Raw genomic sequence first — 14,444 nt, forward strand, 5'->3', positions numbered from 1 at the left:
CTCTGTATTGATTTTCTTTTTCAAATGCTTTGAGCTGTGTTTTTCTCCTTTCTTATTTGTTCATTTATCAAATCTACTTTTTATCTTTCAGACGTTTCTCAGATTTCTATTTTACTGACAATATTCATTCTTTTTTTCTTTAAACATCTTTATTGGAGTATAATTGCTTTACAACAGTGTGTTAGTTTCTGCTTTATAACAAAGTGAATCAGCTACACATATACGTATATATATCCCCATATCCCCTCCCTCTTGCGTCTCCCCCCCACCCTTCCTATCCCACCCCTCTAGATGGTCACAAAGCACCGAGCTGATCTCCCTGTGCTACGCAGCTGCTTCCCACTAGCTAGCTATTTTACATTTGGTAGTGTATATATGTCAATGCTACTCTCTTACTTCATCGCAGCTTACCCTTCCCCCTCCCCGTGTCCTCAAGTCCATTCTCTACGTCTGCATCTTTATTCCTGTCCTGCCCCTAGGTTCTTCAGAGCCATTTTTTTTTTTTTTAAGGTTCCATATATATGTGTTAGCGTACGGTATTTGTTTTTCTCTTTCTGACTTACTTCACTCTGTATGACAGACTCTAGGTCCTTCCACCTCACTACAAATAACTCAATTTCGTTTCTTTTTATGGATGAGTAATATTCCATTGTATATATGTGCCACGTCTTCTTTATCCATTCCTCTGTCGATGGACACTTAGGTTGCTTCCATGTCCTGGCTGTTGTAAATAGAGCTGCAATGAACATTGTGGTACATGACTCCTAAAGGGAGCACTGATTTTCAGTTTACCTTTATACTGAGAGAGTATCCTTTCTGGGGGCTCAGTTTTAAGAGATCGTCTCCCATTAAACTTCTTTCCCTGGCCTGTGTCTTTTCTAACCAAAGCCTTGAGAGACTGGAAACCAATGAGCAAGTTCTCTTGGTTTAGAAAATGCCCTTCATTTATTCCATATTTTTTTTCAGTCTTTGACCTGAACAATGACTGCTTTCTAGCCAGTCCTGGGTGCATTCCAAAATATTTAAATGTTTTGTCTTTATGGAATATGTAGCTCTTTGCAACAGAGGAGGTTGATCCTGGCACCTACTCCACAGTGTTGCCAGAAGTGGGAGTTATCATATCATTTCATGGGTAGATCAAGAAATTGCTTTGGGCTTCCCTGGTGGCGCAGTGATTGGGAGTCCGCCTGCCGATGCAGGGGACACGGGTTCATGTCCCGGTCCGGGAGGATCCCGCGTGCCGCGGAGCGGCTGGGCCCGTGGGCCATGGCCGCTGGGCCTGCGTGTCCGGAGCCTGTGCTCCGCGGTGGGAGAGGCCGCAGCAGCGGGAGACCCGCATACCGCAAAAAAAAAAAAAAAAAAAGAAATTGCTTTAATTTTTTGAAATTTCGAAAATTAATTTATGCCTGTTGTAACAGCAGGTGAAACCATACAATACAAAGATTTATAAAGGCAGAGCTAATAATTTCTTCCCTGAATTTTGATTCCACCTCTACAGGGGTAACCAATGTTAACATTTGGTGTGCATACTTTCACACTTTCTATTTGCTCGTATATATATGAATATATGTAGATGTGTAAGTGGTTTGTTTTTAACAAGAAGGAATCATAATATATAGATTAATATGCAACTAGTTTTCTGAACAATTTATCTTGGACATTACGATAAATCAGTAAATATGGATCTAGCTCTGCCTACTTTTTCTAATTTATTTTTACATACAAAGGTAGTACAATTTTATATAGAAAGGCTTACTTTATTCATGATGGTTTTAAAGTATACTTTTATGTTTTTCCCCCCCATTTCATTCTTTTCCTCTCTTCTCCCCTCTTACCCTCACTCCAACACATACACAATACCAGATACCAATCATTAACATCCTGGTTTGATTCCTTACATTTCAAGGGATTTCTTGTATGCGTTCTCATAAAATGGTCATTAGTAGCAGACTGAAGAGGAAATTGGAATGTCTGCTCTGTCACTCTGGCTGTGTGATCTTGCAAAAATCACATAATATTTTCAGTCATAGTTTTCACCAGTGTAAAATGGGAGTACAGGCATACCTCATTTTATTGCCTTCACATATACTGTGTTCTCTACAAATTGAAGGTTTGTGGCAACCCTGCATCGAGCAAGTCTGTTGGCACCATTTTTCCAACAGCATTTGCTCACTTTGTGTCACTATGTCACATTTTGGTAATTCTTACAATATTTTTAACTTTTTCATTATTATTATATTTGTCATGGTGATCAGTGATCTTTGATGTTACTATTGCAAAAAGATTATGACTCACTGAAGGCTCAGATGATGATTAACATTTTCTCACAATAAAGTATTTTTTAATTCAGTATGTACATTCTTATATATAATGCTATGGCACATATAATAGACTACTGTATAATGTTAATGTAACTTTTATATGCACTGAGGAACCAAAAAAATTCATGTCACTCGCTTTATTGTGATATTTGCTTTATTGCAGTGGTCTGGAACCAAATGTGCAATATCTCTGATGTATGCCTATAATAATTTTAATAATCCCTACCTCATTGCCATGAGGATTATGTGCATTAATATATATAAAGTGTTTTAGTTTGTGAAACTTTCATGGCACATTTCTAGTCACTGAAAATACAAAGGTGTGGTCTCTGCCCTAAGAAACTTTCAGCAGAGTAGGGAGGCAGGCTCAGGAATGAGCCTTTTCCTGTAAGACGACAAGGGTTCCAGTGGTGGTATACATGGTGTCCTGTGGATCCACAGCACAGGCACCTGGTCACCTGGTTGGTGAGTGGAAAAGGTCTGATTTCTAGAGCTGACACTTGGGTTGGGTGTTATAGAATGAGTTGGAATTGGCATTGGTGTTCTATGAATGTTATTATTCTCAGTATTAATACCTTTGTTTCTTTTCCTTTTCTTGTTGTTATTTAATCCACCTGTTTCTTTTCCTTTTAGGAGAGCTGATTTACCAAGTTCAATCACCTGATGAAGGGGCTCTAGTGACTGCTGCAAAAAATTTGGGGTTCATTTTTAAGTCTCGGACCCCAGAGACAATAACAATAGAAGAATTGGGAACACTAGTTACTTATCAATTGCTTGCCTTTTTGGATTTCAACAATTTCAGAAAAAGGATGTCTGTCATAGGTACGGTTCATGGCTGAGAGTATTTTTGATCTTTTGATAGTACTATGGTTATATGGAAACTTCTCAAGGATGATTTTACTCTTGGTTATGTGCTGAGAGTTGTGATATTTATTAACCTTTGAACTTCTGTTATCCTCAACTTAGCCTCAACTCAGTAGTGGTGAGTATAACTAACATGTAACAAGTCCTCAACCTTGCCATGAATCTCCTTTACTCTTGGAAGCTAAATTCATCTGCTATTTCTTTAAAAAAAAGAGGCCCTCAGAGATGCACACTATCACCTTACCCATTTCCCCATCTTCCTCCTTCATCCCCAAGCTATAACTTTACTCAGTCTTTTTCCTGATTCAGAGAAAAATTCCTCTTGCTCCTTTTCAATGCTAAAGATTCTACCTCTTCCCATCCCTTTTCCTTCCCTGCTTGCTCCTTATTCTTCGTCACTGGCTCCTTCCTTCAGCCTGCAACTCTGTCATCATTCTTTTTCCTTAAAGATATTGTTCATGTTCTGACCTCCACTGATTTTGCCACCCCATTTTTCTTCTTTCCATCACAACTTAATTTTTCAAGGTCAGTTTTTGATCCTTACCTTGATTTCTCTTTTCAGCCTATTAGGGTCAGTCTTCTGCTTCCACTGTTCAAAAAGAAATACCTTCTCAGAAGTTTGCAATCACCTCATAACTGCCCAATGCAATAGCCCTCCCTCTCTCTTTCCTTCTTTCTCTCTTTCTTTTTCTTTCTTTCCTTTTTCTTTCTCTCTCTCTCTCTTTCTTTTCCTCTCTCTCCCTTTCTTTTCTTCCTTCCTTCCTTTCTTTCTTCCTTTCTTTCTCTCTCTCTTTCTTTCTTTCTCTCTCTCTTTCTTTCTTTCTCTCCCTCCCTCTCTCCCTTCCTTCCTTCCTTTCTTTTTCTTTCTTTCTTTCTTTCTCTCTCTCTCTTTCTTTCTTTCTCTCTCTCTCTCTCTCTCTCTCTCTCTCCCACTTCCTTCCTTTTTTTCTTTCTATCTATCTATCTAATATCTATCTTCTACTCTCATCTCTCTATCTTTTTAAACTTAGTGATATTCGGGACTGTTGACCTTCTTCTCTTGACACTCCTCTTTTGGCCTCTGTGAACTCGCTGGCTCCTGGTTCTCCTCTTGTCCTGTGTTTTTGTTCTCAAGCTCCTTTTCAAGCTGACTATTCTTTGTCCCACTCTTCAGTGTTGGTGTCCTTTTCTCTTCTCACTTCCTGTGTTCTCCTTGGATAATCTTGACCACTCACATGGTGGTAGCTATTGCTTATATTCTGTGTCCTTCCCATATTGTTCTTCAGTTTCAATCTCTCTCTGAGGTCCCCACACACTCTTTCAGCCTTCTCCTGGATTCTGCCACTGGGTTGTACTACAGTTACCTCAAATTTTGTATGTCTAATATAGAACTTTCTTTCTCACAACTATTGCTCTTTATGTAGTTCTTATTAAAATTGTTAACTACCTTTTGCTATATGCCTGTGTGAGTGCACTGAACACTTTACAATGAATTATTTTATTAAATTCTTGTGATAGTGTATTACCCCCAATCAGGAGATGAGGCAATTAAGGCTCAAAGATTTTAAGTATCCTGCCCGAGATTGTCACACAACTTGTTACAAGTCCAGTAAGATGCAGAGGAAATATCTGAACCCAGGTTTCAAATATTTGAACATCGTTCTCCAGCATCTAGCCTCTTAATCCCTATTGTAGCTCACTTGCTTTTGATACTTCCATCTCCTTTGTGCCCCTAGGCTAGTGATTCTGAAACTTCAGTTCCCATCAGAACCACCAGGAGGGCTTGTTAAAATGCAAATTGCTGGGCCTAGGCCCTAGAGTTTCTGATTCAGTAGGCCTGGGGTGAGGCCTAAAAGTTTGCATGTCTAACAGGCTCCCAGGTATTGCTGATGCAGATGCTGCTGGGCGGAGAACCAGTCTGGGGACCATTGCCCTGGACTAGGAGATCTTCAAATACTACTCATTATTTTCCCCTGAGATACTCTGCTACTCTCTTCATTCAGGCTTCAGCATCTCTTGCCTTGTCTATAGGATCCTCAGTAGTCATCCTGTTTCTAAGTCTCTCCTCCTCAAGGCAACAGAATAATCTTTCTAAAAATAGCCTCAAAAACCCATTTTTATCATAAAAGCCTACTGTGCTTTTCTCCTAATTCCCAGTGCCACTCCTTTAGTTAAGCCTGTCATCACTGCTTGCTTATATTATTGCAATATCTTTAAACCTGTTTCCCCTTAAAAGAATCCTCTATGCTGACATCAGGGTATTCTTTTTAAAACATTGGCCTGATTTTGCCATCACCAGCTTAAAAAATCTTGCTGGTTTCCTAGAACTTAAAGGATGTCCTTAGCACGACATTCAAGATTGTTTGCAATCTGACCTCAAGCTGCTTTTCTTCCACTTCCTGAAACTATGTGCTCCAGCCTCACTAGGCCTCACCATTCCTGGCATGCATTGTGCACTTTCACACCGTTTGCATGTACTGTTTCCTCCGCCTAGACCTTTCCTTTTCTCTTCTCTTCTTGGAAAACTCATACTCATCTGGTAATGTCTGATTCAGGTATCACCTGTTCTCTCAATTCTTTTCCTACCCTCCGAATAACCTCATTCTCCTTTGTTCCCCAGAGCACCTTGTTCATAGCACCAGTGTGATGCCAATCCCGGGATGCTCACGATTTTCTCAGTTATTAGAGTGGTGCTGCCTGAAGGCAGGAGCTGTGCCATAGTCTTCATAAATTACTCAGGGCCAAGCACAGAGCTTAGCACACAGTGGGTTCTCTATGAATGTTCATTAAATAACATTTAACCCAACACCTTGTAACTTATGAATATCCTGATCATCATATTAAATCAATTTTTACTCTGAAAAACATGTGTGTATATGTAATAGCAGGGCCTTTGGTCTCTAGCTGCTAGAAACTAGCTCTGGGAGATTGCTCTCAGCAGGAACCAAACATCATCTGAGGATGTTTATTTATTTATTTTTTTGACAACAGGCTGTAGGCAGTCACTATCAGTGTTAATGATGAGCACATATGCTGCTCTGGGTGTTGGCTTAATGTTGTATCAGCCGGAACTATCTTCTATTTACAGCTTCAGGGGAAGTGTTATTGATGTTGGGTTGGCCCAGAACTGGTTTCTCTTTGCTCTGAGGGTGTTGACAGAACCTAAGATTGCTACACAGGGAAACTTTCAGCTTTTCCCCAGTGTTGGTCACCATTACAGGCTATGGGGAAATCACAGCCTAACCACAAATATCGGATGTTTGCCTTAATGGATCCCATATGAAGAAAGGTAATGTTCCACCACAGAATGCATGGAGGCTTCGGGCTTTATTTCATTTCTGTTTGTTTTTTAATCAGGAGGAATTTGAAAGAGAGACTCCACGAGGGTAGACAAGTCTCTGTTTGATAACAAGATTGAAAAACAATGTTAGCCTCATGATTGTCACGGGGCTTGGTTGGGCAACACCCCAACCTGAAGGCTCAGACATTTGTTGCTGCTGCTGCTGCTCTTTCTCCTCCTCCCCCTCTTAGGTCTTCTCCTCCTTCTTCGAGGTTTTCTTTTTTTGACAGTCATTCATTGAATCATGAATGTGTAGTTTAAGTACCAGTGGTACTTTCATTCTGGGGCAACAGCCCTGATTTAATCCAGAGGTATCTAAATAAAAATAGATTTCTATAAAGAATTTTGTCAGGAGGTATAGAATATACTATATTGATAAGCATGTAAATCTCAGTATGTAGTTTTGGAAGGATTAATACTACTAATTATGTAAATAAAAATACAGAGATAAAATTCAAAGATAGTTATTAATAGGGGCAAGTGGCAGATAATTATTAAAGAAGAATAGATTACAATAGCTCCTTGTAAAGCCCTTAGAAGATCTTTACATAAAGGTTTCTTAACTCTAAACCTTTTAAGGATTATCAAAGTACAAATCACACTGACATGTGACAGGCATTTCTCTATGTGGATGTATGAACAGCCACCCAACTGAGATATAACAAAGTAGAATTATTCATCACCCTTCACAGTGTTGCTATTGTATTTACCCTTACAGCATAAACCTGGAACCATTTCTGACTTTCTTCTTTCCTTTGTATGACAAAGGCATAGCTGCTGCTTTCAATGAATTTTGCATAATTATAATTCAACTCAATCAAGCAAATATTTATTAAGTACCTACCATGTTCCAGGAACTTGAAGCTAAAGGAGAATGTGAAATTGAAAAATGTATTTTGTGGTTGCATCCAGGAGAAAATGGTGAAGCAGGATAGGAAATAGGCTAAAAAGGGGCCAGATGATCCCCGGATGATTATAACATGTTTATGACATGTTAAAGAGTCCAAACTTGATCTAAGGGCAGAAGAAAGCTATTGTGGGATTCTAAGCAATGGTGTAAAGATGACTCTGGCTGTATTGCAGAAGAGTTTGGAGGGAAGGAGTAAAACCATTTAGGTTAATGTGATAATCTAGGCAAGAGAGAAGGTGTCAGAGAGAAGTTCTTGGCTTCAATTGGATGTATGGGTGGTGAAGGGAGGAGCTTTGAATGATGGCCAGATACCTGATTTGGGAGACTAAGTGAATGCTGAAGCTGGTTATTATTTTTTTTAAGACTTTTTTTTTAATGTGGACTATTTTTAAAGTCTTTATTGAAATTGTTTCAATATTACTTCTGTTTTATGTTTTAGTTTTTTTTATGGCTGTGAGGCACGTGGGATCTTAGCTCCCTGACCAGGGATCAAACTCGCACCCCCTGTATTGGAAGGTGGAGTCTTAACCACTGGACCACCAGGGAAGTCCTGAAGCTGGTTATTAGGACTGGAGACATAGGAGGAGTAACTAGTCACTGGTGATAGATAACATGTCCAGTTTGAGTTTGATGTGCTTGGGCACATCTAAGAGGAGATGTCCAGTTGGTAGTTGGATGTACAGGCAGGGAGCACTGGAAATGGATTTAGGCAGGAGATACACATTTGAGAGCAATCATCCTGTAGATGAAAACTGAAGCCATAAAAAGAATGTGACTGCCCAATGAGAGTGTGAAGGATGGGAGGAAAAGTCAATCCTGGGTAAATCTCTGAAGAACACCAGTATTTAAAAGACAGGCAATGGAAGCAGATTCTATAACTAAAAATGTATGACCTTTGTCCAGGCTCTGCCCACATGTTATCTTGAACATTTAAAGCTGCTATGTTATTTTTAATTTATTTTTAAAAGCTAACTTCTGAAATGACAGAGATTTTATTAGCCTAGAGATTTCCTAGCAGAAGTGACTATAAGCCTTGAATGAAAAGGGATATAAAACTTGCTGAGCTGCTAAAGGAAATGTTTAGTGAGTAAAATTAAACAGGATTCCATGAAATTGGGTTTACATAAACTCAAAATTTAAAGGGGCTAATGCTGGGTTAAGGGAAGGCAGCAGATATGGAAAATCTTTATTAAATCAGAAAATTGTAGAGCTAGAAAGACCTTAGAAGTTAGGTTATTTAAACATCTCCTTTTCACAAGTAGAAACTGAGACAAAGAGATGGTGAGGGATTTGCACAAATCAAGATCGGTCTGTGATTTCCCTAGACCAATGGTTCTCAATGAGTGGTCTGGGGAACCCTAGGAAAACTTGATAGTTTTTCAGAGGCTGCACAAGGACAAAAATATTTTCATAATAATACTAATATTTGTCTTTCAATTTTTTTTCTCATGAATATATTGTGGAGGTTTACAAAAGCCACATGACATATGATAATACAACAGGTTGAATGCAAAAGCAGATATGAGAATCCAACTGTCTTCTATTAAGCCAGACATTAAAGAGATCTGTAAGGGACTTCCCTGGTGGTCCAGTGGTTAAGACTCCACACTTCTAAAGCAGGGGGTGTGGGTTCAATCCCTGGTCTGGGAACTAAGATCCCACATGCCATGTGGCATGGCCAAAATAAATAAATAAATAAAATAAAGATATCTGTAACCATATGAAACAATGCCCCTCCCCAAACTAAGTGTTTTTATTTTGGAAAATATAGTTATTTTTCATAGAATTGTTATTTATGTAAATATATAATAGGTTTATTGTTATAATAATTATTCTTTTGGTAATATTATAATTAATGTCTTAAGACTATTGATACAATAAAATTTCTCAGTTTGAATTTCTAATGTGGTAAATATTGATAGATAGAACCTATATGGAGTCCTCATGAAGTTTTAAGAGTATAAAGGGGTTCTGAGACCAAAAAGTTTGAGAACCTATATTCTACCTTGGACTATAAGAAATAAACAGCCATAGAGAAGTCATACTGGCAAATGTGGGATATATACACTTTGCCTTTATAGCTCTGGTAATGGGAGGGAGAAAATACGGGGGAAATTATTAAATTGGATTGTTGTATAAGAAAAGAAAGAGACAGACTTTCCTAGGATTAAATGTTCTGGAAATTATAAAAGTTGACCATGGGTCTTAGAAGAGAAGACAAGCCCTAGACAAATTCCAATAAAAAAAAATTTTCCAGGGTACATTACATCTATTCAAGCTAGGAGGAAATTGGATTAGATTAAGTGTTGACTAAGGGTCATTAAAGATTAGAGGAAGTGAGAAAATCATAATTCAAAGAGTCATGTACCACAATATTCATTGAAGCTCTATTTGCAATAGCCAGGACATGGAAGCAACCTAAGTGTCCATCGACAGATGAATGGATAAAGAAGATGTGGCACATATATACAATGGAATATTACTCAGCCATTAAAAAAACCCAAAATTGAGTTATTTGTAGTGAGGTGGATGGATTTAGAGTCTGTCATACAGAGTGAAGTAAGTCAGAAAGAGAAAAACAAATACCATATGCTAACACATATATATGTGTGGAATCTAAAAAAAAAAAAATGGTTCTGAAGAACCTAGGGGCAGGACAGGAATAAAGACACAGACATAGAGAATGGACTATGGACTTGAGGACCCTGGGAGTGGGAAGGGTAAGCTGGGAAGAAGTGAGAGAGTGGCATGGACATATATACACTACCAAATGTAAAATAGCTAGCTAGTGGGAAGCAGCTGCATAGCACAGGGAGGTCAGCTCGGTGCTTTGTGACCACCTAGAGGGGTGGAATAGGGAGCGTGGGAGGGAGACGCAAGAGGGAGGGGATATGGCGATATATGTATACGTATAGCTGATTCACTTTGTTATAAAGCAGAAACACACCATTGTAAAGCAATTATACTCCAATAAAGATGTTAAAAAAAAAGATTAGAGGAAGCAACCTAAGTGTCCCTCAACAAATGAATGGATAAAGAAGATGTGGTATATACAATGGAATACTGCTCAGCCACAAAAAAGAATTAAATTTGCCATTTGCAACCACATGGATGCACTTAGAAGGTATTATGCTAAGTGAAATAAGTCAGAGAGAAAAACAAATACTGTATGGTATCACTCATATGTGGAATCTTAAAAATACAACAAACTAATGAATATAACAAAAAAGAAGCAGACTCACAGATATAGAGAATAAACTAGTGGTTACCAGTGGGGAGAGGAAAGCGGGGAGGGGAAATTTAAGGGTGGGGATTAAGAGACACAAACTATTATGTATAAAATAAGCATATATTGTACAGCACAGGGAATATAGCCAATATTGTATAATAACTATAAATGGAGTATATCCTTTAAAAATTGTGAATCACTATTTTGTACACCTGTAACACATAATGTTGTATGTCAACTATACTCCAATTAAAGAAAAGATTAGAGGGAAAAGTAATTTATTGTACTATGTTATTTATATTCCTTTAAATCAAGCTCTAAACTTTGTATCCTCTTAAACTAATAGTAGTCAATATTTATGTTCATCTGTTCTGAGGCATTCTATTTTTAGAGAAAAGGTATAATTCAGTGGAAAGGATGTAATAATCTTTGACTCGATGAAGCTTGTGAGGGTCAGTGTTCAGACCATGAAGTTGTGACACAGGCAGTTGTCCTAGATTGTATCAGCCCTTCAGAAATAGTAGGGGAGAAATACATTGCTATGTCATTCATTCATTCAATAAATCATTAGGTGTCTGGTGTCTGCCAAGCTGTAAAACCAAGCCTGCAAAGGTAGGCTTAAGGAAAGATTAGCTTAAAGAAAGATTTGTCTGACAGCAATATGTGCAACAGCCAGGGGAGGGCACAGGGATTGGAGATGAGGGATTGGAGCCTAGTCAAGGCTATCATTCCCAAACCTGAGGGGCAGGTTAAAAACACAGCCCTACTAATACAGACTTCCAGTGGGAAGAAGATAGAAACTTTAATTTTGAAAGCCCCCTGTGAAGTGTGCTTGTAGCCAGGATTGTGACCCAAGAATGAAAGGGCTTTTCCAAGGAGTAAAGGGGGTGAAGAAACATGTCAGCAAGGACTGCGAACTAACGCATAAACCATGGCTTTGAATGGCTAGAATTCCATATGGAGATCATTTGGCATGACACTGATAGCTGATTCCTACAGTCAGTCTTGAATTTCACATTAGGAGACAGGCAAAAAAAAGCTCTCAGTTCTGCTCAATACAGAAGGCTTAATTTAAATGTATCAGCCCTTCAGAAATAGTAGTCAAGGAAAATAACAAGGTTGTACACATCAGAATGAAAACACTTTTTCCTGTAGATGGAATATTTCTAAGTTAATAAAACAGGAGTAAAGCCAGGTGACTTGGGTAATGACCTTTTAACCAACAGCACTGAATATTTTACTACTGGCTAAAACATGCCCATTTCCAACTTGCCTGGCTAGAGCCCAGGGACAGTCAAGTTTTGATGGATTTCACTGAATATAATCTACTTTCCCAACTTTTTTTTCAGTTCAAAACCCAGAAGGACAGATAAAGCTTTATTCCAAAGGAGCAGACACTATTCTGTATGAAAGACTTCATCCATCCAACGAAGACCTCCTGACCTTGACATCAGACCATCTCAGTGTAAGTGCCTCTGTCATAAGGTTAGCACGGTGGCCCTTTGGCTGCTTCCTGTGGTTAGGTCTTATTTTTAAAATATCAGTTAAATGATCTGACTTCTGAAATAGAAAGCATGTGAAGAACGGTTCCACAGGAAACTGTGCCAGTGAATGTTTAGAAGCTGGCACGTGGACCTACCCCCTACCCTGCTGAGAGTCTGGTCGGTCTCACCGCAGGTGGATTAACACACAGCAGCTGAGAAGTAGCCACTGAGTGTGGGCTCCTGAACTCCAGCCAGAAGAGTCAAGACCCCAAGGGAAACCTGCTCTAACTTCCCTACAGCTGGGGACTGTTTCACATGGGTGACTGGACTGGTTTAGGGAAGAGGAACAGCAGGAGGGTTGCTTTCCCTTGGGTTCCGATGTGTCTGGTACTAATGGAATCTCTTATGGTTACTTTATATGGTGAGGGGAAAATAATCTCTGTAGCCAACTTTCTCCTCTAAGGGTTCTTATATTCAGGTCATGATGAGTCACTAGTGTTCCCTAGGTTGAAGTTACCAAATGCATACATCCTAAGACTATGCATAGTTTCTTTCCCAAAGGTTTGTAAAGGGAGCAGGGATGGTCTTTGGCACGCCTTTTTTTTTTTTTTTTGCAAAAGAGTAAGAGTCTATGAATTAATATGAACATTATCTGATTTAAAGCTGAGATTCAAGGCTCTCTCTATCTGTTTGAGGTTCTGTTTAACCCAATATGAAATTTAAGGGCAATTGCTCAAAACTCTTATTTCCTCCTTGGTTTCTCTCCTTTAAAAAGCTATTGAGGAGTGGGATAGGGAGGGTGGGAGGGACATGCAAGAGGGAGGGGATATGGAGATATATGCATACGTATAACTAATTCACTTTTTTATACAGCAGAAACTTTCTAACACAACTTTGTAAAGCAATTATACTCCAATAAAGATGTTAAAAAAAGATTAAAAAATTTTTAAAACTTCCAAAAAAAGAAAAAAAAACAACTATTGAGGATTCATTTTCTTTGCCAAGCCCTATATTTAATATAAAACATTCCCTGACTCTTTAAACAAACAAACAAACAAATAAAAAAACTCTGGCTGACTTTAAGTTTAAAGAATGATGGTTTGGTAATATGGGTTACAAACATAGCTATTGTTTTTGTCTTTCCAATAGAGCATTCTTGATTTTCTTTTAATCTGTTCCAGAAGGCTAGCATGGTCTTCTTAAATTTTTTTTTTTTTTATGGAAACAACATTGGAATCATAAGTATTTGATTTTGCCATTGCTCAAACACCAAGGCCCTGGATTTTCATACTAAAGTATGGGAAGCCAAATTTGATCTTTTTATATTTCTATGCAAAAGATTTATTTTCCAGGTAGTATCAGTTTGACTTGCTTTCGCTTCGTTCACTTTATTCATTTTGACTTCTAAATTCTGAGGTTTTAAATTTATATTTAATTATTGATTTTTGAATTGTTTAATGATAGGAAACGACCTTGTTCAAATGTTCATTTAGAATTCAACTTGTGTTTCATGCACTAATTAAATAACTTAAATCATCTGTCCCCTTTTGTAGTGTCATCTTAGAGTTGATTCACTGCTGTGCAGAACAAAGAGAAAGGCACTGTAATGCCCAGTGGGGTTGCAAGGGAGACGCAAGAGGGAGGAGATATGGGGATATATGTATACATATAGCTGATTCACTTTGTTATACAGCAGAAACTAACACACCATTGTAAAGCAATTATACTACAATAAAGATGTTAAAAAAAAAAGTTAAAGTCAAAGAAATGTTTGTGCAAATTAAGAGGATAAAAGATCCTTATAAAGGATCTATAAAAAGGATCTATAAAAGGCAGTAACTAAATTTTCAGATCAGTAGGGGACCCAGTGGTGGTCTTGGAGGAGGGCTTGTACAATGTGATTGCAATATCCAAAGTGCTACCAACTGCCTACGAGATAAATTTGGATAATTTTTCTCATGGTCTCTCTGCGCTAAACCACATCACTGCAGTATGCACTGACTTTTCTTTCCATTTACCTAATTAGGGTGTGTCACGGTTTAATATATGCTTGATTGCAAACCTGTGTCTGTCTCATAAGCCAGAACACAACAGAGAAGACATGCTCTGTGGCAATGCCCAAAGGAGCAGAAATGGCTATGAAAACGCTTACAGTGTAGAAGCCCATAAAATGACCACTGGAGGCCTAGGCAAAGTGGGAGGTTTTTAGCATTTCCCCAAGCATTCAACATATGTTTCTAGCTATTGCAGCTGTGTGAAACACTTAGCAACTACCAGCCTCCTATTTTTATTTATTTATTTTCATGTTAGAAGGATA

The 14,444-nt window shown here is 38.3% G+C and overlaps 1 protein-coding gene across 5 annotated transcripts in view; it reads left to right on the top strand.

Annotated features, from left to right (window-relative positions):
* Positions 1-14,444, top strand: part of ATP8B4 (ATPase phospholipid transporting 8B4 (putative)) — a 256,970-nt gene that overhangs the window by 178,225 nt on the left and 64,301 nt on the right. For all 5 annotated transcript variants that reach the window (XM_081226816.1, XM_081226817.1, XM_081226819.1 and 2 more), the window contains 2 exons: positions 2,955-3,143; positions 11,993-12,108. In XM_081226816.1, the coding sequence (XP_081082942.1) occupies positions 2,955-3,143; positions 11,993-12,108 (305 nt within the window). The remainder of the gene's footprint in view (positions 1-2,954; positions 3,144-11,992; positions 12,109-14,444) is intronic.

This window comes from Mesoplodon bidens, assembly GCF_964165515.1.
Source record: "Mesoplodon bidens genome assembly, chromosome: 3".
In the NCBI taxonomy this organism is placed as follows: domain Eukaryota; kingdom Metazoa; phylum Chordata; class Mammalia; order Artiodactyla; family Ziphiidae; genus Mesoplodon; species Mesoplodon bidens.